The following is a 23,695-nucleotide window of genomic DNA, read 5'->3' on the forward strand; positions in this document are numbered from 1 at the left end:
TATGAAGAGCCACCAGTAAGCTGCCCTCCGTTTATCTGTGGTTTTCATCTGCTGAAAACCACATCTGAGACGCTGTTTTGCGGGCTCACACTGAATATTTAATTGCAGGACAACTCAGTTGTGGGCATTCTTGAGTCTGCAGGCATGTTCATGAAGGATGCTGCCTACTGCCTGGCTGGGGGTGAGGCGGGGGGGTGCTCAGTGATGCTCCAACAACAACAGCGAGGATGTTGTGGTTGATAGGTCTTTGCAAGGAGCCTCCAGGACAGCACCCTGCTAGGTCTAGTTATAGGATACCCTGGAGAGACAGGATATGAGCTCCCTGGGGAAGCACAAAGTGGGGAATGAGAGTACATAAGAAATATAAAACACAACACCCCCAGGAAAGGAAGTCTTCTTTATCTGAGGCCATTCTACAGGTGATGGTCTCCGCTACAGATGTGAGACCTTCTCAGGTTTCCTGACAACTCCTGATCTAGACCAGAATGAGTTTTCTGGAGCTAAGCTGGGGCAGCTACAGAGCATGCTCCTCCTCCCCACCCCAACCACACACACACACACACACACACACACACACACTATTTGATCCTAAACATAATTGTGTTACTAAGCTTTTAATAAAAAAAATAATATTCTGTTTCATTTTGTCTGGGGCTGAGAAATGATTTCAAGTCCAATGCAATTTTTTTGGTGCGCCAGCTCATGGACCAGAATGAGTTTTCTGGAGCTAAGCTGTAGATGGCTTCAGAGGACGCTCCTCCTCCCCACCCCACCCCAACTACATAGACACATTATTTGATTCTAAACATAATTGGTTTACAATTTTGTGGTGATACGAAGCAGGGGGTTGAAGGTGCTTTTTTGGGACCCAGAACTCCATTAGAAGGTAAAGAGTATGACAGGGTGATGGAGTGTCCCTCCACCGACTGCTCTGACCTGAACAGGGAGCAGCCAGGAGGGACACGCTGTAAGCTAGCAGAGTAGTCTTGGTATGCAGAAGTGTGTGTGTGCATGTGCGTGCACTGTTGTGTGAACACGAAGGCTCTCCCTTAAATTGCAACAGCCAACCTGAAGGAAAATGCAGCTCTAAGGGAAGATGGTCTCAATTCATAAACCTATGAGCCCTGTTTTCTACTATGATGAAACCACCCATCTTCAGAGGAAACATGGAATCCTTCCCCATGTGGAAAGCCAATTAGACCACATGTAAAATCAAGACTTAAGAAAAAATGGAGAAAATGGATAAGAATTAAATACCTCTGAGTCTGTGAAAAAGTTGTAAAGGAGTACATCATCAAATTCCAAGCCCTTTGCTTCATAAACTGTCAGTACAAGTGCTAAGCTAAGTTCCTCGGGTATCTTCTCCTTTGCAGTTTCATTTGCCACTAATACCACCTGTCACAAAATACATTAATAAAAAGAACATGTTAGGAATCAAAAGAAAAAATGGTAACAGCTGCATAGAGAAAGCATACAAGCATGTCATGATAATGCAAGGGCCTTTTCAAAACCAGACAACATTTAACACAGACATTCCAGCACACTCCACAAAAAAGGTCACAAAACTGCCACTAGAAGACTAACAAATGCGTGGTATGTGCAGACACTTGTAGATCTGGTGTAAGAAAATCTGGAGTTAGAAAGGAATGGGACAGGCAACATCTGACACGAAAAAGAACAGAAAAAGCCAGACATGTATTAAGAAGAAACAGAAACCAACACAATAAAGGTTTCTAAGTTTAAAAAGCATAATTTATCAGTGAGATAGATACAAGGCCTTAAAAAAGGAAGTTGTGGGCAGTCCACATATAAAATGATGATTTATCAACAGAGCTGGAAGAATCTGCAAAAGCCGTATACCTAAGAAATGCAAACCTGATGTGCTCCAAATTCAATGGGTTGTGTTTTCCTTTTGTTGCCCCTCAGCAGAATTGCTAGGTCACTAACACTGCAGGACTCCAAGACCGTAGGTTTTGGTCCATCAAAGAGACCGCAATCCTTAGGAAGCCGATCAAAAGATTCTGGGAAATAATGCTGAAGCAAATCAACCACTCCAGATGCTAAACGGAGAATACCTGTAACAAGCAGAATACAGATTTTAAATGTCAGTCTGACTGTCTCATACTCTTTCGCAAACACACTTTTAAAAGATTTTTTTAGAATTTTGAAATCAAAAAACATCACGACAAAAACACTAGTCAGAGAAGAGAGAAGCTGTAAGATCCACTTTATGTTTCTGGCATTTTGAGTGGACCTCATTCTTGGGCCTGTAAAAATAAAAAAGCATGCTACAAAGGCTTAGCAGCATCCTCACAAAATGAAGGTCATAAATGAGAAACAAATAAGAAAAGCAGAAGTAGCACACCAATGCTGCAAAGTCCAGTGGTTTGGGGATGGGACAACAGAAACGGGTAATGATTATTTTTTAAGTTTTCCTTCAAACAAATGAAGTCAAAACATGCAGTAAGCACGAGTGTTCAAAAAAATGACAATTTAAAAGAGATTCATTCTTGGTTTACTAGTTAAGATATCAAAATACAGAATTTGCATGTCAGCAAAAGCTGACCATCTCATCTCTTAAAAGAAGAGGCCGCTTAAAATGCTTTGAATTGCCAAACAGAAAACTTGAATCTGAATAGCACAGGCTCAGATCATAAATAAATTTTTACTCTACCTGAATGGGACCTGTAGTTCTGGTACAACTGATATATCCTTTTTGGTTTTCTAACACGTTGCTTCTTGTTCATGGAGTTCTTGCTTGCGTAATGAAACAGTGACCTCAGATCACTAAAACGAAAAGCAACTCCCTTCATTATGCTCTGGGCAGTGTCACCAGTTAGAAACATAGCGTTAGGGTCATTGATGCACTTCATTAACAGTGCTAGCTCAGCTTGGGTGAAATCCTGTATCTCATCACCATAAAACTCATGGATGGACCACGGCAGCTCCCTGAGCTTTGAGAGTCTTTGAGATAAATTATACAGCAAATCTTCTTCATCGAAGTAACCTCTCTGCGATCGTATCTGCTGGTAAAGACAAAAGAGGTGATAGATTTCACTCCTGTCTTCAGTGAAGTTTGGTGATCTCTTTCGGCCTAGCTTTTTGTACTGCTCCTCAGTAAGTTTACCCCCAAAGCAACTCAGTGCCTCAAAAGAGCCTTTCAGAAATGATTTTATTTCTTTCCAAACCAGTGCTGGATTGTATAAGTTTTTGCCTTTTATCATTTTTGGCCATATTTCATTTGCAAATACATCATAAGTCACAAAAGTCCGAGGATCGCTTTCCCTGGAGTATGCATCTGCAGCTCCTTCATCATCACCCTGTTCTGCTTCAACATTACCTTCTTCATCCTCATCTTGCCAATTTGGTACAACCAAGTCTTCCTGAGGACTCCAACCAACAATGATTCTTTTAAGGCTTCCGTCTTCGTTTCTTGGAAAAAATGGGTCAGGCATGGATGCATCCAGTAATAGCAACAACTGCTTGGAGGTTACAAACAGCGGAAAATTTTCATCTTTAATGTCTTGTAGCTTGTGAACATTTGGGTCCAGAGGCTTGAAGTGACAAGTTACCTTGGAAGACTTGCTAAGTTCAATGAAATTCTTCTGAACTTCTTGGCACAAGACAGGATTTTTTGTCACGAAGATCTGGTGCAGGTGCTCCAGACTGTTGGATGCTTCTGCGTTACACATTTGGTCTTCTTCACGGTCATGACATGAATTCATTTCTGCATCAGCTGTGCCCACAGGAACCTTTTCATCCTCGCTGTCCTGCTCTTGCTCATCACTCACCTGCTCTTCACCCGAATCATCACTGTCCTGTTTTAGTTCACTCTCCTCCTCCTCTAACCTAGCTTTTTCAACCTCACTGCACTGCCTTTGCTGCCATGTTTGCCTCTCCAGCAGAGGACCATTTGCCAAGGTGGATTTTTCCCAGTACGAATAGAATTTCTTCCAAAGCCTATACAAGCAGCAAGTGGTCTTCCCTGTCCCACTTCGCCCAATTAAAATGATTGGTTCCATGGGCTTTGGATTGAGGTCAATTACTGCATACTCCAACTCCCCAACTCGGAAAGGGTATTCAACAGAAGAATGTACATCATTTATAATGTTAAGCGCCATGTTAGTACTGAAGCTGTGAAATTTCATTATGTTGTATTCCAATTCTGCTGCACTGGCTGGAGGGAAATACTCAGGTATGGTATGTTCTTTTGATTTTTCTGCCTCTGGGTCTTCAACATAACAACGTGGAACGCGCTTCTGTGTTGTCACATAGTGGTTCTGATGCCCTTCATTTATGCCCTTGAGCTTCTTCCTCAAGATGCAGGATAAACCACGATTGTAGGAAATACATATATTATCTAAGACACGGTTCAGCTTACAGTGGTCGAGAACAATGGCCCAAATTCTGATTATTTCCGTGTAAACTCTACCGGATTTTTCTGGAAGACTTTTTGTTTGTTCTGTCTCCATAATCTTTTCTGCACTCTCGCTGCAACGAGGAGAAAAGTCAATCGCAAGTTCCCATAGCATTCTTGCGCCTTTGCCCAACTTGGCTTCATACAGCTGGATATCGGCTTTCAAGTGTTTCAGTGGCTTCTGAAGGCCCCTAGTCCATTCCCCATTGCCAAGCTGCTTAATTGTCATTATAGTTTTAGTTTTCAGATAATGAGGCACCGTTTTGCTGCCCAACGTCTTCAGCATTTCAGGAGTGCACTCAATTTCCCAGGTCATGTTATCAAACTCCTGCACATATGCCTCAATATCCAGAATTTTCCCCTTCTCTTCCTCTGGTTCTTCCTTCTCTCCATTAGGCAGGGCCATACTAAATTCCCCTGCTCTCCTCTTTTTCTCCCAGTCATCCCCTTTTCTTTCAGGATAAGCTATGTTTCCACAAGGTTGTGAGGACTCACTTCTTCCCGCTTCCAAATTAGTCTGGGCTGAAGATGGCTTTTGTACCAGCGGATGATCCTTTCTCAGGGTGTCGCCCAATTTCAATTGCTGAATTAAAGCTGTGATTGCCTGCACTAGACTTTCTTGCAGTGTTAAGGGGCTATTTATTCCTTCTGTTTCTTGCTTTGCTAACTGACTTTTTTTTGTCTTTACAGAACACGGAGTTTTTAAATCATTATGTGCTGCGTTGCCAGATGGTGCCTTTAATGAGGACCCAGCTGAAGAACGCCCTGTGCTCTTTGGCTGTGAAATCTCAGAGGCTGGAATGGGCTTAGATGTTTTAACCGACTGCCCTGCTATATCCTGCCGGTATTTCTTTTTCTCCATTGCAGCATTATTCCAGGCAAGTAGCAGTGGGTCATTTTTTTTAATTCTATGCCTCACATCTCTTCCTAGTTTGTTTTTTATATTAAAGTTAACATCAAATTTTGCCAATGACTCCATTATTCTCTTAGCCTGTTTTGAAAATCCTCTCTGAAAAACAACGTGCATCACTGTGTTGCCATTCTCATCTTGCACATTTGGATTAAGATATGGAAAGTCAGAAGGTCTTGAAGCAAAGAGATCAAGTAGATAGTTCAGGATGTTTAAACCAGTACCATCTGAAAGCAAGAAAACAAATTAAAAAATCACTTGCTTGACAAGGCTGCTGTGTAGGACAACAATTTTTAATACTTTTTTTTTTCCCTGCAGCTATTAAATGAAAATCAATTTGCTTTCAAAAGAAAAGAAATAATCTACATTTCATGTTTGTAAAACATGCTTGTTTGAAATGGCTCAAAACAGCTTTTCTAACATCCCGAGAAAACAATACAACAGCAGCAAAGCTTTAGAAATCCCTAGTGCTGCAATTGTTCCTGTAGCATCAGTCAATTTCATTCCTATTTTAACCTCTGGGTGAAGCCAGATTTGTTCATCTTCCAACATCAGCCCTGACTGCTGCCCAAGGTAGGCTGGTGACTCTCATTATCTGGACAAGCATCAGCTTTGGGTACTGCTCTGGGGTCATGTTTATGTCACTTTATGTCACTTTAATATGCCACCCTGAAGTAATCTGCTGCAGGTAACTTTGGTTTACTAAAATAATCTGTGGCAAATCCCAATTATTTTCTGATATCTGTGGTCCCTAGAGCAATTTCCTACAAAATAAGTTTAGTCCAATACCTCCCTGGGGAAAAAAAATAAAGAAATGTTCTACAGCTTTCTGGATTTAATCCAGATAATAGACGCGATTTAAACCAGCTAATATATGTGAAACATTTCTTTCCTAACTGTAAAATAGTGACATACCAAAATAAGTGCAAAGAAATTCCACCTAAAAAACTTTATACAGTGAAAAATACTTAAGAGAAGATATTGTCATTGGACTTCTTAATCTTTTGATTTAAAATTTACAACTGGAGTATCTGTCCTTTTAATCTCTCTAAAGGTATTAAATGAAAAAGTTTTGTACTTTAAAAATTAATAAATTCAGTATTTTTAATTATTTTAATCCTTCAACTCAAAAATGCATTTTTTCTTAATTTAAAATCAGACCTGACCTTGGGGCTTAATTTGATAGTTTATCTTAGTTTCTTACATAAAACTGTAAGCCCTACAGTCCCTTCACCACTCCTCCTCTGAACAAAACTTTGCTTGATTTACGACTGAACAAAAACTGGGAAACAGATTTCATATGTCACTGTAGGATTTCCTTCAAAGTCTGCTGCCGTTGCTCTGCCTTTACCTGTGCTTCTTCCTAGATCCTTCCTGTTTACTTCACTCCCACCTAGTACACATTTTACGGGGTTTCAGAGAGGAGCCTTCCTTTCTAAATCCGCTTGATTAAACAAGAATACGTTCACAAAACAGTAACTGCCGGAGACATTACAGCTGCTTGATTCCCCCTGGTCTCTTGAGCTGCCATTAACTCTCCTCACAGTCCCACAGCCACTGCAACCACAAAGCAGAACACATCAGCTGAACGAAGATTGGTGCGTATCCTCTGGCCTGCAAATTTTGGGGCTGAGACGCAGTCAAACATCCCGATCTGCTGCTGCCACATCAGTAGACAGCAGCAGAAGGGACAGTGGGCTGGAGAGGTGAGACATGGGGATGTCTTCAACAGTTGCTGTGAAAATGAAGGCTGCGCATCTGCTGGAGCTCCTTCTGTCCCCTAGGGCCAAGCACACAAAAGCCTTACCTCTGTTATTTAAACAGATGGAAACCGCAGCATGCAAAGGAGTATCTCCTTGTGCGATGGAGACATTTTGAGGATCTGCACCTTTGGTCAGCAGCAAATACACCAGTTCAAAATAATTCTTTCTGAGGCATATTTGCAGTGGCGTTTCAGAGGTGGTTCCAATCCCATCCGGCAGAGCTGGTGTGAAGGACATGAAAATATCAGGGGTCAAATCTGATACGCCAGATGTGCAAACTACAGAAAGTTCTAAACAGATAAAGGTACATGCTGATTGCTGAGCAGGCAACTTTTTTTTTTTTTTGTCAGCTTTTTGCATGTATCTGTTAAAGAGTTATTGACTAAGAAAATCTTCAGAATGTCCCCTGATCTCCTGTTAAGCTGAGCAACCCATCCTCCTGTTGTGACAGGAAGACAGAAAGGCCAGAAGATACCTTCTTCAAGTCAGTCAGTCACTGACTGAAACAAGAAGCCTCCTTGCACCTCTGGCACTCACAAGGCTACAGCAGGACTGTATGTCCATAATTTATAGCTAAGATCAAGTTATTAGATGAAATGAAAAATGCCAGAGTAATCCAAGGAATAAGCCTCAAAACAAGAAAAATGATGATGTCCACACTAGCTAAAAAGAGACAGACATCTGGTCATGCCTTTGAAATCACTGAAGTAGTCAATCCCTTCTAACAGAACAACAGACCGAACCCAAAGACTGCGGTTCACGGTTTCTATCAACCAGTATAATATTGTGGCTGAAGACAGAGAAATTAAAAACCAAAGAAACTACAAGCAAAGGAGCAAGATAATCTTTGGTCTTTTACCTTTTACCAACCCTGACAGCCAAATTCCATTTGAAAAACATCTTCCACCCCATGTAGCCTTACCAACTTCCCTACGTTGCACGCAGCGGATGCAGCCAATGGACTGCACTCCAACAAACTGCTGCATTTATACAGACTCACAAAAAGACATGTGTCGGTATTTCTGAAACCGTGGTGCTCCAAAGGTACCAAATAGATCTGATATTATATTATCACACATTAATATTGCATAGTTTTTCACCTCCTCGTTCAATCAAGCATCTTATGAGCTGCACTTGCTTATCCGATCTGTCACACCGTTGGATAACGTTGCCGATGTCAACATCTGAAAGACTGCAGTTTCTGAAGAGTCCTCCACCTGACGGTTCTTCCCCACTGGCTTTCCCTGTTAGCAGCAGCAAAACTTTGTGCCACATTTGCTTCTCCAGCAACTGTTTTATGAAGCTGTTAGCGCAGGCATGGGAGATGTTGCAAACCACCCCTTCAGGGATTTCTGCAAGACAGGCAAGACAACATAACTCACTCAAACTACACAATAAAACCAATCTCAGTGTAAACTAATTTCAGAATAGTGAACTCATTAAACTGAAACTATAGAACAGCAAAATGCAATGCTTGCATCTTTTTGTCCTGATGCTGACAGCCAAATAAGTTTGAACATTTTGATTTATCATACCAAAATTTTCTGCATGTTCCGGTGGTTCAAAGTGCAAAACACAACAGTAAAAATAAGTTAAAGCACATTGCTCCAGTAATATCAGTTGCAGAAATAGGGAAGGGAAGGAAAGGTAAGAGAGCAAAAACTGTATGTTAACAGCAACCGCATTTTTCATAGCGATTAAGTTCTATGAAGGGGAGAAATAGGAACTCACTGTACCTTTCACAGAAGACAGCAGTTTCAGAAATTGCTTTACTGCATCTTCCTTCAATACATTTTTATTATGTGCTCCATTTTCAAATTTGTAGAACTGGATGAACTGTTCAAGAACATCCAGGAGAGAATCTGAATCAGCTATGGCTCTGCTTTCATTTTCCCCTGCAAAACATTACAGAAATTGAAACCCCAGTTCTTCACCAGTATGTTTTCAGGGCAGGACTGTAATACGTTACATCGCAGGGCTCTGAGAAACATGCAGTGGCAGGTTAAAATCAGGTGGCCAAAACTCTTGCCAAAGGCAGTCCTTCATATGCCAAAAGATATTTGACACACTCATCGAATACACTCTTTACCATAACACACTAAGCTGAAAATTAAAATAGGTCACAAGTTGATCTGCATACAGGCAGGGCACTGCTGCCTCGCACCGATATCATTGTTCAGAATTTTTAGAGTAGGTGACTGAAACCAGTAATGTTTTCAGCATAGTTTTAACCAGGTGTCCTCAGCTTGTCTGATTCCTCAGTGGCATTTAAGAAATACATCCATAAAATAATTTGTCTTCTTACAAGAAAAAAAAAAACAACAAAACAAACCCCATCAAAAACATATCTACACGTTTAAGAGATATTTAGGTAATGGACAACAGCAGATTTTGAATTATGTCCTAATAAATGCCCTTAAACACCAGCAAATTCTGGTCTCCATAGGTTATGCTTTGGGCTTATACAGTAATATTGCTAAGGTATCACCTTAAAGTACTGATTGATTAGTGAAAGGGAAAACAAGCAGATCAGGCACCAAGCCATCACAGACAGGCTGTACCAAAGAAATGCTTTCAGGTTGAACGATGTCCATGCTTGGGACTTATTTTTAAACAGCAGTCTAAGCCATGGCTTGAAAAGATCAGCTGCAGGATCTACCTCCTCAGTCTCTGAAACTCAGAGTCCTGCAGAAACATCTTGCCTAACGGGCCAATCCATCACCTCTCATGTGGATACTCACAAGAGCTTCTCCAAATGACCTCCTATGACTGGATCCTCTGCTGGAAATGTCTGCGGCCTACTACAGTCTCTTTCCGAGCTAGGGTGTAAGTAGCAAGCAAGCTGTAGCACCATGCTGCCAAGAAGGTGCATCCTACAGAGACCCTCCAGTCCTGAGGGTAGACAGCTCCCCATCTCCTGCCCCAGCTAACATCTCTCTGACCATACTGCAGCACAGGCAGCTCAGGCTTGTTCAATTTGATAGGGCAGACAAGAATTATAAAATCACAGAATAGTTAGAGTTGGAAAGGACCTTCAAGATCATCTAGTTCGACCCTCCCTGTCATGGGCAGGGACACCTCCCACTAGACCAGGTTGCTCAAAGCCCCATCCAACCTGGCCTTGGACACCTGCAGGGATGGGGAATCCTCAGCTTCTCTGGGCAACCTGTTCCAATGTCTCACCACCCTCGGAGTAAAGAATTTCTTCATAATATCTGATCTAAATCTACCCTCCTCCATTTTAAAACCAGAAACTAGGGAAGGGTTAGCCAGTCTCAGTGCTGTCACACTGGGGTGGTATTGTACAATTTATGTTTTCTCACTCTCATTTATTGGCATGGAATTCCCATTATTTGGGCAATCACACTTGATACATTATTTTCCAGAATGGAAAATTATAAAAAAAACAGGCAAGTTAGAATCCTTTTCAGAACTGACAGGATATTATAAAAAAGCAGACTGGAAACCAGTTTATCACCCCAGTTCACAAAATTTCATATTAGCACTGGGACAATTACGATTTGTTTATGACAACAGGTCCTTTGCAAACTGCCTAGAAATATCATTAATAATTTTTAAAACATTCTTTGAAGTTTCCCCATACTCCAAGAGTGTAACTAAATTTTAGCTCCCCTGCTTTGGTTATGAGAGGCTCTCATAGTTTTAGTCTGACAATCTGCTCTGCTACTCTTTTCCCTTAACGTGTGCAGAGATTAAATTTTTCCACATAATACAGGAATTTTAGCTGCATATCACCAACATAGATCAAAGATGGCTAAAACTTTGTGAACAAAGAGCTCTTACTAAACTGTTATTTTGTTTTAAAAAAACTCAACATCTTTTCACTCACATTTTCATCATTTCAGAGCTTCCCTCTTTTGTCAATACTTTTTGTTATTAAAAGCATTTTAAATATGCCACCGACACTTTAACTTTCCAAAAACTAAAGTGAAGGTAAAAGGTTAAAACTGAAAAAGCACCAAAAAGAAGTAGTTTCTATGGTGGGGGGAGCCTTATGTTAAGGGTGAGAAAAAAAACCCCGTGGCTTACAGTAACTTAGAGCAACTTGGAGTTACTTATTGCATGATACACCAAGATCAGTTGGACAGCATTCACCTTCAGGCAAGGATAAAACATTCATCATTGACAGACAGGAGGAGAACAGGGTGACAACTCATAGGCAAAGTTACATAAAAACCACCTACTATTATCAATTACTAATAAACCGGTTTTATATCCAAAGGATATAATTTCAAAACAGGAAAAAAATCACATAGTCCATGTAGTACCTGTCCATTTCTCAGAGGAAGTGTGTTTCTCAATGTGATTGCTGACTGCTTTTACAGCATCGAAGTTTTTGTTCTTTTTCAAGATATCTATGACGTATCTTGACCGTCCATCTGGAACAGTGGGATCAACCCCAAAATTCAGCAGCATGATCACATCTTCTGTTTGGCCTAAAACATTACATGAATAAACATTAGAGAAAGAGTAATTCTCATTGTTCAAGGGTTTTGTTCTGTTTTCCTTTGTATTTTTAATTTCCTGGCACAATTTCCAGCGTAATTTTAATAATTAAAAAAAAATAGAAAATTTTCCAGTGTCTTAAAAATGAGGTATTATTAGTTATTTTTCCCCCAAAGAAACCCCTTCAAAAAAAAAAACCAAAAAAACAACTCCGTCCTTGTTATTATTAATTGGGAAACGGGGGCACAGAAACACAAAGTGACTGGGTGCCTCATGAGCATCTCACCGGACAGAGGCAGTATGTGGAATTCACCTCCTCCCTTATGCCCCAGCCCTGTTCTCCAGGCTCTAGGCAAACTGCTCTGTACATAAAGAAAAAAAAAAAAAAACAAAAAACAAAAAACAAAAAAGCACAAGGGATTTTGCTGCTGTTTGGAAGGTGACTTAATAAACCAGAATATATCACATATTCAGGTATGAATATACACTGCTAGGCATCGAGATTCTTTCCTATGCAACATTAAACACACAATTCTCTTGGTAATAAGCCTTATAACAAAGACGTCTAGTTTGACTACCATATGGCTTTCAACAGAAACTACTAACCTCTATAGCATTTCGCAGCACTTGTTACAGATAGCAAACACAATAAATATAATGGTGATTTAAAGCCTCGACACAGTATCTAATAACCTGGAAGATGACACGCTCCTTTCTTAGGATGTCGCACTGCACTACCAGGGGAAACTTTACATCCCTGCAAGCAGCTGCGGGTACTCCTCTTGCTTCGAAGAGGCTCACTCCCTCTAAGCCATACCCTCAGGACAGCTGGGAGAGTGCAGGAGCACCAAACCACTGAGTCACTCAGGAGAAGACTGAGCAATGGTGAGCCAACAAGTGTTAGACCACCACGCTTGCCCCAGGCACACCACCATGGCACGCAGCCTCTCTTACCGCACGCATCACGAGGCAAAACCTAGATGAGGCAAAAATGATGGAGGCTAACACGAATGTCTTGCTTTGTTTGTCTAAGCCTTACTGTTCAAGCTCTTTTAGGGATTATTATTTGTCAACAGATGGGTGCGAGGGTTTATTTTTATATACATATTTATAAACATACTCTCTATATAATATATACACTATAGAAATATAAATAAATACACTTTGTTAAATAAATATATATACTCTATAGATAATATTCATGCTAGATAAATAAAAATATAAATAAACACATATACAAATAGATACTCTCTATATTATATATACTATGTAAATATAATTATAAATAAATAAACTTTAATGAACAAATATATATATATGCATTTTTTTCTGGAAATGCCAGAGTCATCTAGCACCAGATGGAACTACTGCAAAAGACGTGCTACACCTTTCCAGAAAATGAAATTATTTAGATACAGGTTGGTTGTGTGCGTTTCATTCATATTATTAACAAGAACCACCAGAATGTCATGGTATTTAATGACCTAAAAGTCTGGTGTTATCCTGGCATTGACGCTTATTTCCTGTTGCCACCTAGTGAGCAGAGTAAGAAATACAAGAAAAAAAAAAAAGCCAGGCTAAGTTAACGTCAAAGAAATCCCACAGAAAATGTAGAGGAAAGCATTTCATTTTCCACCTCTGGCAAGGTACACTGATACTTAGATTTTACACCTTCACTTATTTAAAAGAACAGGATAGGTCTCCAGGTGGCCTAATAGGATTTTAAGGGCACATCAAACTTTAAAAGGTAACCTTTCTGATACTAAAAACTGCAGCGTACTTGTGGGAAAATCGTAACCAGTCAAACCAAAGATCAAAGAAACTGGTCACAGATCAGGTATACAATTTTAAAAGGGAATTGTTAAATTCTTTAAATATTAGTTACCATTACAAAGTCTACATTGAGATAAAAGGACTTTCTCATTTTCTTCCTTAGGACAAAACAGTAAACACCAGGGTCTGAAATTTTCTTTCCATTGTTTATTTTTCCATTTGAAAACAAAACACCGCACAAATGAAAAGAAAAAGAATTGTATTTACTGCGTTTCTGGGAATATTCACTGGAAGATGCCACAATATGCAGGAGGGTGCATCCATCTCTGTCTCGTTGGTTGATCCTATCCTTCAAGTCTGGCCTCTGGGTCAGTAGCCACCTGAAGAGATGGTTCTTTCCTGAAATGATCAAAAAAACCTATTTGCTATAAACGTTAAAGAGATACAGAGAAACAGATCCTGGGTTTTTTTTTTCCTCTGTGGGGTGGCAAGAGGCATCTGTAAGAAATCTTTTCTGAAACACGGGGCGTAGGAGAGGGAAGAAATACATAAACGAAATCATGGCAAGAGTCAGCTGCATTGTGGGAGACGTGATGCTCCTTGTGCAACTCTGAGGTTGACTCACGACTCTTTAGCGCATATAGAAACTGCTGCTCCACACTGAAGTCGCAGGACGAAATATGGTATTTTCATCAAATCTGATATATTCGGGTTCTGAAAGACCCACATCAATCACACTTTCGCTTGAAGCCATGGAAGAGAACAACCATATTAAGTTTGTACACCACTATCAGGCACAGATGATCAAAGAGTCTTTACAAGAGTTTTAAAATAGTGCCTTATTGGCACATGCAAGGTTATATCTAGATGATCCAATCTCATTACTTTAAAAAAAAAAAAAACATAATTAAAAAAGCTCTAGCTGCCAGTTCTCTGATGAGGGCCACCCTTGTTTTATTTCAGCTGCGGATGTCACTCACTTGCTTTGATACACAGCCTGATAACAGCATGAAGCAGATACACTCCAATGGTTTCAACTTTCGCCCCAATGGAAATGAGCCACTTGACTAACTCCGCTACTTCTTGCATCTTCTCACCACGCCCATACAACTCAGAAGCCTGATAACAAAGAGAACAATTACTACGCGTCATTTTACATATGCTAAAGGTATTTCTATTTTACTCCGCTTTCCATGTATTTTATTACAAGGATCAGTGGAACAACAACAATCAAGCCATATCCGCTGTAAAATGAAACATTTATTATATACATAACAATTCCGTAGAAGCTCCGAACAGATACTTTTCTCCTACGAGATTTCATAAATCTTTAAAGAATCTTATCCTGCTCTGAAGAGCGCTGAACCTGAAGTCTATTTTATAATACGTATTCCTATATTTCTTCTCTGTAATTGACTGCAACCTTCTGCCTTACATTTGTCTATTAAACATTACTGTACCGCAGTGAGAACATTGCTGTAACTGGATATTGTGCCTTTTAAGCTTGGATGAGGCAGCTTATGCAGGTAGTTACCCCAAAGCAAGAAAAGGCTGGAGAAATACTTGAAATTGGGAAAAGGGAGTTAAAAGAGGTTTAGGGAACTCAGGTAAGCAGTCCTTTTACAGCTCAGGAACCCTGTGGCTGGAGAGCAGGGCAAAGCCCTACTCTCATCCAGCTCAGGAAGAACATGGCATTCTTAAGACAATAATGATAATATGACTGCTCACGCAAAGGAAAGGTGTGAAGCCTTAGGAGACAGATTTTTGGCCAGATAAATTCCTAGAAGATGATCTGATGAAAGTATGGAATTTACAGGGGAGTTCACGGACCAAGATGGAAAGCACACGGCCCGAGCAGAAGGCAGCTGAACTGAAAAAGCGTGTTCCAGCAAGGACTTGATGAACATGAAGCACAGCCTACGAGGGCTACAGCACTATGGGGAACTCTGGAGGTGGGCAGAGGAAGCTCAGACGGAAATTGGGACAATACGCCAGAAGGATCAGGACATGAGGGGGTGCTCGGAAACACTGTTCAGACATAGTTTCTCCATTTGTGCCAGTCATCTTTTTAAATAGCAGTCTTCACACATGCTTCCAACATCCACAAATATATCTTTTTTTTCTAACACCTCATGCCAAATTTTGACTGGCAAGAATTACTGTTTGTGCACAGTTACAAAATCAAAATATAACAAATTATAGGGAGTATGTAGCGGCAGCAGGGGAAGTTTGAGTTGTCAGAAAGCCACATTTTCTCATTTTTGCAAAAGAGAAGCAGTGCTTAGGAATCTTTCATCTTGATTCTTTCAGTCCTCCGCATGTACAGCAAAGCCACTAGAATAGCTAAGACTGGGGGGACTGATTGAGCAACAAAGGACATACTCTTTTGCAAAGGCAACCCCACTTTTATCCTCCTCTCTCAGTGAGGCTTTTTGACTTCCTCACCTAGGAAGGAAGACTTTTTTTTTTTTTATTTTTGCTAAGACACCCTACATGTGTCCTCTACTGCACTGCCATGCTTCACTGTCAGTGTGAGGAGCACGTTCGCCTCTCGCAGGATGGCTTTGCGTATACTCATCCACTAATTCTTCTGCTCTTGCCATAAGCAAGCCTATGAATAGATGTTGATTTATTTCCTCCGCCTTCCCCTTCTTTTTCAGAATTCCTCCCGCTCACTCTGTCAGGCACCTAACTGAAATGCACTTATGGAAAAAGCCCCAACTTGAAATTATTATGATGGAAGTACCACAAACACTGTAACAACCAAACGGCAAATTCTGGTATAGTCCATCCATATGCCCTAAACTGCTAATTTGCCAGCCAGTAAACGCCAAGCAAATGTACTGCGTAGCCTACGGTTAACATCTTCTAAAGCTTCTGTCAGGAAAACCATAGCGCTGTAAGAAATCTGATATACTTCAGCATAAAGCCTAACGGAATTTCTCAATGAATGTGCAACCGTATCTTTTAAAAGTAGGTTACATATAGCAGAACTATATTTAACTAACTAATACACACAATGAAATGGAAGAGTAAAACATTTAAAAAAATGCAAACGGAAAGGAATTTTTTTAATGGTCCATAAATGCTTTACGTAACTACAATTGAAACAGGCTGGGCATCTATCGCATGATAACACACATACACCGTGAGATGCCTTCAGAAAGCTGGTGTGGTACTGCTATGGACACCAGTTGTTCCTGAGCGGCAGAACTGGGGAACTACCAGCAGCTCTTGTCGCAGTTGGTCTCCAGCTACACGCTGGCTCCCAAGGGGCCAGAAGCAATGGTTGCCCCCACCTTCACGCATTCAAAGCGTTTCGGGGGGACACCCATGCAAAAAGCAGGGGCAGGGAGCAGCGAGCCCTACGAGACCACTTAGCTCACACGTGGGCAGAGCCTCTGGGGTGTACCAGTGTACACGTGCCCCAGGCAGGCACAGCCAGCTAGCAGGAAAGTACGTGTGAGCACGGCAGTTTCTGACAGCTGGAAGATTTTATTTGATCCTACCAGCATAGAAAGCTTTGGAGGTTTCCAAATGCTGCAGAACATGAGGAATCGCAAGATAAAGAAAAGAGCACGTTTCAGAAGAGCAACATTAAGCTCAAATCCTGCTGTCTGCAGATGCCATCATCTCAGTCAAAGGCATTAGAAAGTGTGGCTACTTGGTCTATGGCTGCATGTTTCTATCTTGCCAAAATCCTCTGCGTCATTTGAAAAGCATCAAAGCCTTTAGGGAGAAAGCTAAGCAGTTGCTGCCTAAGTATAAAGCAACCTACCAAAAATACGGGGCATTGAGAAGAAGGCAAGATTCCACCACTGCACCCAGCTCAGCTCCCTGCAATCACAGGCAGCACCATGAAGCAGTCCAGAGACAGGCTAGCAAAGTATAATAATACCCTATTCCAGGGATATCATAAATTGTCCTGGTTGGAAAACATCCAACTTAACTGATGTCAGATATTTCTCAGCATTGAATTCTCAGGTTCCAAGCATGACATGAATAACTTGCTGTACTTGGCAGGAAGACGATTTCTTTTGATCAAATTAAAGGAAACATTAAATTACATTCAGAAGTTATGTAAATTAAGGATTTTTTAATGTTCAAATGAAAAGGGACAAAATAGATGATTTGATATAATCATACAAAGTCTGTGTATTATTTTCCATTTTATTTTTCTTTGATCGGTTTCAGCTTTGCACACAAGATTGAAAATCTCTCACTAAAGTGAACAAGAGGAAAAGTAGACACAAGAAAAAAAAAAAGGATCCTACTTTACCTCAAAGAGATTCTTCAGCGATAACTGGTTGACTCTGAGGTTGATGGGCAATTCTTTCTTCTCAGACAACAACAAGAGACAAGACTGGAAAAGAAAACATTAGTGATCTTATAAGCACACGTAGAAAATTTGTATTTTACTGCCTCACCAGATCTTGTAGGAAAGCAAATGAGGGCTAACAACATTTCAGATCTTTTTTTAAGATCGTAACAGCTTACTGAATCTCCCTTTCCATTTATCAACTGAATTAATGTAACACACAGTGGACCGTGGGAAGGTATGACCGATGAAAGCCTCCTCAGAAACTAAAAGGTCAGGCCTTAAAAGTCTCTCCAACACACCTCGGAAGTGACTCTTCACTTTTGGAATGGACCTTTACATTCATGGGGACGAGACTCCCCTGCAACACCAACAGCCTGAGCAGAAAGCAAGAAATGTGTACTGTATCATTTTCCATTTTCTCAGTTTCCCCAAAAACTTTAACTTGCTTCTTGAAAACCCACCTAGCTTCACCAGAGGACAAAGGAAGAACTACAGATGTCATCTACCTGAAATTCTGTAAGGCCTCTGATACAGTCCCCTACAACATTCTTAGCTCCAAATTGGAGAGATGTGAGTTTGATGGACTGTTGGATGGATAAGAAATTGACTGGATGGCCGCATCCAAAGAGTTATAGTCAATGGCTCAGTGTGCAAATGGAAACCAGAAACGATTGGTGTCCCTCAAGGGCCTGTACAGGGACCAGTACTATTGAATATCATCAGTGACATAGAAAGTGGGATTGTGTGGTGCATTCAATCACTCAGCAAGTTTGCAGATGGCACCAAGCTGAGTGATGCAGTTGATACGCTTGAGGGACAGGATGCCATCCAAAGGGACTTTGACAGGCTCAAGGAGTGGGCCTATGTGAACCTCATGAAGTTCAACAAGGCCAAGCGCAAGGTTGGGCACCTGGGTCAGGGCAATCCCCAGTGTCAATACAGAGTGGAGGATGAGTGGATTGAGAGCAGCCCTGGGGAAAATGACTTGGGGGTACTGGTGGATGAAAAATTGGACTTTTTTTTTTTTTGTGCAGTCACTATAGAAAAGAGGATTCAAATAATTTCAGGTGATTCACTTGTTGGTTTCTCTAAATGATCCAGGTTTGTTTAACAACCATGTACTCCCTCTGAGATGTTCCTTTATTTGCGGGTCTTTCACAGACAGCTTTAAAAATCCAGCTTGTCATAACGAAGGAAAACTAAAAGTTGGGACCACAAATAAACATGTATTTTTCTCCCTCTGCTTTCTTTCAAGAATAATGACTCTAGATGGCACCATACTTATAACAGAGACAACAGCAAGAGTCAAGTTCATTGTATCCCTTCAAGAAATGAATATCCAAAGTTATTTACCACTAGAAGTATTTTTCAATTCTTAAAAAAAAACCCAAGATGCTTGAAGCAGGGAACACTAAATACCCACGGTTTTGGATTGTGAAGATGAGAGGAGTTGACCCTGAGAAGGTAAGACATGATCGCCCACTGCGCCACAGCGACAGACTCACCCGCCACTTCCCTTTCTGGGCCAGCCTTTCTATCACTGCTTGCCAGATCAGGGCATCGAACCTTGCGCTGAAAATATATTCGTATGCCGGGGGAAAACTTGGTGGAAACACTCGTTCATCTGCAAGAATATGCCATCAAGAAAGTGATTTAGTATACACAGCGCTTTTAAAGTTGGGGTCTCCAACTACATTACTTCATTGCACATTTTAGCACTGGCTAATCCCCAGGAGAATGCCAAAGGGGGGCTTAAATATCCCTGGCGACCCAACTGATACAGAACCTTGTTATGAGTGCCCAGTCATCATTAAACAAGGCCAAAAAAATATTAATCCCTGCCCTCAAGAGACACCTTTAAGCCCCAAGACATTGTGAAGCTCATGGAGGTTCTTCCACTTGTGGGTGAGCCCAGCTATGGACCCTGCTAAAGATAAGGTCCTTAACACAGGGCTACGAGTTCAAATAAATGCAGCAGGGACACAACCCGAAGTCTCCTGGCACACCTGCAGGCCCCATCAGACAAAGTCTGTGAATTGGACAAAAAAAGCAAGTAGAATAGGAGAGGGCAAGGAGACATAGGGTGGATGTTGCTCAAAAAAAACCCATGCGATGCCACAGAAAGGCCAAATTCCCTCTTTTCATTGCTGCCCATTACTAGCTGAAGGAAAATCCACCACACTGGAATACGCTGCACTATAAACTCAAGTTTAAGATGAGTATCTTCTAATTATTTTCAAATCTACCTAGCTAAAAGAAAAGCACGGTGGTTTGAACAAAACCCACTAAAGCCTTAGGGGTCTGGAGCTCCAAGTCTCCAACCTTGTCTCCCCGAGTCTGAATTTCAACCTTTTCTAACTATTCCACAATTGACGTGTTCTTGGGAGACAACACCCCCCCCCTCGCACAGTGTTTTGGGATTGTTGGCATCTGCTGTACACAAAGTGGACCAAGTTCACCACATCCTTTTGATCAGGCCACTCAACATATTCGTAACCCTCAAACAGACCTGTGGCACTGAGGACCAAATGAATGATCTCAAGAAGGACGTCCTATCAAGGACTTGTGTTGTCATCACTACTGAAAGGCCCTTAGAAAATTTAAGCTCTTGATTTGAGTTTACCATTGACACTCATGAAGATTCCTGCTACAAAATCAGCGATTTGAGTTCGATCTGCAGAAGCATTCAGGAGAATCAAACCTTTATGAAACATAGAAATCGCCTCATAAGAGTCTGATAACATGATCAATGAGTGTCCAGCTCTATAATAAGCCTGAGAAAAAAAAGGAAAACAAAGACCATTGTTGGGAAAATAGTCAGATATCTTTACTACAAAACAAAATCTCATCATTTTTTCCTAAATTCTCTAATTATGCTATAAAAATTACATGTAGTACTATTTTTACAGCTTCTTACACACAGATCCAAAACAAGTGCAATAAACATCCCTTGAAATTCACAATATGCTACTGATGTCATCACAGATACCAAGAGTGATCATTCCTGGAATACAACCTTGGAAAATAACTACAGGATGAAAGACATGCAACTATATTTTAACCTCCTCTGGACAGGACTTTTTTTTTTTTGTATATACATATATTTTTTTTGTACATACATATATTATTTTTTTTGAATATACGTTTATGTTCCCATATCACTGCATTTTGCAGTGTTTACCACAATGCATACATTCTTCAGCCAATGACACCTGAACACATTTATATTCACCACTGAACTAAGTTGTACTGGCTCAGAGTCACAGAAAAGACAATTTGTTCAAACCAGATAACTGGCATGCTGCGATACAGCGCAAGTTAAATTGATGCTTGCGTGCAATTTTACCACATCTAAATCAAATACCTTCTACTAAAGTCTCTGGGAAACTGTAGCAGTTGGTCCAGAAGACTCTTTATTGTACAAAAGAACCAATGCAAGCGTATGCCTCCATATCATAAATACTGTACAACCGCTACTTAATCCTAACAGACGAGTAGTTGAGTCAATGTGTACTTAATTAATGTGTACATAATCACAAGCGTATGCGTACCATAATGTTCTGTCCACTGGAAACACAATACGAGCTTGATCACTACGTACTGTTCCCAGGAACCGCGGGCTTATTAACACGTAAAGAATATGAGGGCACACTGCCCAGGGGAGCCTTCAAAGCTAAGTCCCCACGCCAGTCCTGCCTGCTGCCAGTGACTGATGAATCCATACTGTGAGCCGGGCTCTGAAAGACCACCAGTGAACACAGAGCTGGCGAACCTCATCACAGACAGGATCTGCACAGCACCCCGTGGCCAGACCAGAGAACTGGCCGGTGCTGCGTCATCCCCGGGTCTCCAGCATCACAACGGCACGTAAGATTTTATTACTTGCTATCACCTTGCCTGGGATATTAATAAAATAGTTATCTTTCTCGAAAGCATCGGTGCCTCTCTTGTTGGGACCTGGAAAGAACCAGCATCTCCTGGTGCAAGAGAGCTACTTCATTTTATTAAATGCTATTAGTACTATTACAGTAGCAATTCTGATACTCACGTACAGAGGCAGACACAATTCTGGAATTTCATGCTATATTTGCTGATCACACTTCAAAACCAAAGCACAATAAAAAGCAGATATTGCCACTTGTTTTAAAAAGCAAGGCATGCAAAAACTGCCAGCTTAAACATCTGAATACCTTAACATACTCCGGATCCCAGCGTAAGCTCTGGTAGGCTGAAAACACTGCTTCTTTCCATTTACCGAGATTGTACAAGGCAGTTGATTTGTTGCAGTGTAACACAGCTATGTCCCTGGAACACCTAAAAATATGGTTTTAGTATTATTTGTTTATTCGCTTGAAAAATGACACATAGTAGTTTATAGTTAGCAACAAGAAAAAAAGAAAAAAGTCTACATACCACCCACCTAACAAAATCAGAGGTAAAAAAAGAGTTGTAGAAAACGAAGATCATTTGAACATCACCTATAAAATCTCTTAGTCACATCCTAAATGATATCTTAGTGATACCTTTAGTGACAACCTGGTTTCTTCTGAAGCAGAAAGCCAACCCACTGGAGTAACGCAGCATGAGGATTTAGAAAGAGTTTAGACCATCTTGACACATGTAGATAAGGCTCAGTGAAAGCCAGTGGCCAAGAACGGGAGAAAACAGACACAGGAATGGAAGCTGCTAGATGGAAAGAATGCTAAACACATTTAGATCACCAAAAAACAACCTAAATGCTTTTTACTGTATCACCAGTTGATGAAGTCAACAGAATTATCCACATTTACACCAGCTAAGAAATAAATAAATATATTTCAGAGAACAGAATATACTGAAGTATTTAAAGCATCTGCTGGATCCAAAACAGTTTCTGGACAGAGCTGCACACAAATTACAGGACTACAGTCCACGGGGTGCTGGGGAACCTGGAAAGCCAGTCTTGCCTGTTCTCAAATAAGTGCCATGAAGTTGCATCCTTCATGTTATTCCTATCTACTAATTTACACTCAAGAAAGTGCTTTCAATTATGCTGAAAGTGTTCAGAGCACACTCTTGCACACAAGCAGATCCTGCCAAGGCAGCCTATGGCAAGGGGAGAGGAGATGCTTAGGAGCAGCCTGCCCAGCTCAGTCCTCCCTCGGTCCTACTCCCTGCTTGTGCTCCAGACTTATTCTACTACTTCATCTACATGGCTAGCAGTCAAAATAAATGAATGGCTGGTGTTACATTAGGTCAATTAATACATGGTAGTAATGAATGTTTAATAGTTAACATAATACTCAATTATTGAATCATTAATAACATTAGCAACTGTTGTTAACTGACGATAACAAGCACTTAACATTTGGAAAGAAATACCCACAGAAGTTTTCTGCTGAAAAATTATTTTTAACAAATCTGAGAATACCAAGAAAGATCAAACAACAAGAACAAAGTAACTTGCATGAATCATTTTAAAGATAATCAGATGACCCATGTAACAACAGGCCATAGACGTGACCAGTACATGACAGAATCCCAGCAAGATTAATCCACAGCATGTCAGCTAAGACACAGAAGTTATTGAACAGAAACCAGAGTTTGTGAAAAGTTAATTTGAGCTTTAATTACACTAATTTATAGTTGATGCTTAGAGAAAAATATTCAGATTACAGTCACTAACTAATCTCCCAAGTATATGTGAGAAACAGCAACTCCTCTTTAATTATAAAACTGTTACACTAAAAAGTCTGACAATAGATACAAGAAAATCAGGTGTCTGGGCAAGAAATATAGTTCTGAGTTAACCGTAGTACTATACAAATTTCAGGCTTGTCTTATGGTTTACAATTTGTAATTCAAGAATACTTACGGGACCCATTGTATTAAACAGCTGAGCATATATAGAGCTTGATCGTACTTTCTGATGGCCAAAGAGTAATTTCCATTTTTAAAATCCTGGTTCCCAGCTTGCCTCATAAGCCGTGCATATTCCATGGTATCCATGCTGATTAAGAGCAAAAAAAAATTAATCAAACAAAAGCATTGATTTAAGAGACACT

The 23,695-nt window shown here is 40.5% G+C and overlaps 1 protein-coding gene across 1 annotated transcript in view; it reads right to left on the reverse strand.

The window, feature by feature from the left end:
• TRANK1 (tetratricopeptide repeat and ankyrin repeat containing 1) overlaps nt 1-23,639 on the reverse strand; it is a 43,370-nt gene extending 19,731 nt beyond the window's left edge. Inside the window, exons 1-14 of the mRNA XM_009895002.1 lie at nt 23,506-23,639; nt 21,842-21,965; nt 20,275-20,425; nt 19,157-19,275; nt 17,610-17,693; nt 14,311-14,449; nt 13,598-13,729; nt 11,380-11,547; nt 8,827-8,985; nt 8,191-8,442; nt 7,135-7,311; nt 2,675-5,554; nt 1,876-2,075; nt 1,258-1,395 (exon numbers count right to left, since the gene is read on the reverse strand). Coding sequence (XP_009893304.1) covers nt 1,258-1,395; nt 1,876-2,075; nt 2,675-5,554; nt 7,135-7,311; nt 8,191-8,442; nt 8,827-8,985; nt 11,380-11,547; nt 13,598-13,729; nt 14,311-14,449; nt 17,610-17,693; nt 19,157-19,275; nt 20,275-20,425; nt 21,842-21,965; nt 23,506-23,639 — 4,857 coding nt within the window. The remainder of the gene's footprint in view (nt 1-1,257; nt 1,396-1,875; nt 2,076-2,674; nt 5,555-7,134; nt 7,312-8,190; nt 8,443-8,826; nt 8,986-11,379; nt 11,548-13,597; nt 13,730-14,310; nt 14,450-17,609; nt 17,694-19,156; nt 19,276-20,274; nt 20,426-21,841; nt 21,966-23,505) is intronic.
• Between the last annotated feature and the right edge of the window lie 56 nt (nt 23,640-23,695).

The sequence above is a fragment of the Charadrius vociferus genome, unplaced genomic scaffold (assembly GCF_000708025.1).
Source record: "Charadrius vociferus isolate BGI_N301 unplaced genomic scaffold, ASM70802v2 scaffold51, whole genome shotgun sequence".
Classification (NCBI taxonomy): domain Eukaryota; kingdom Metazoa; phylum Chordata; class Aves; order Charadriiformes; family Charadriidae; genus Charadrius; species Charadrius vociferus.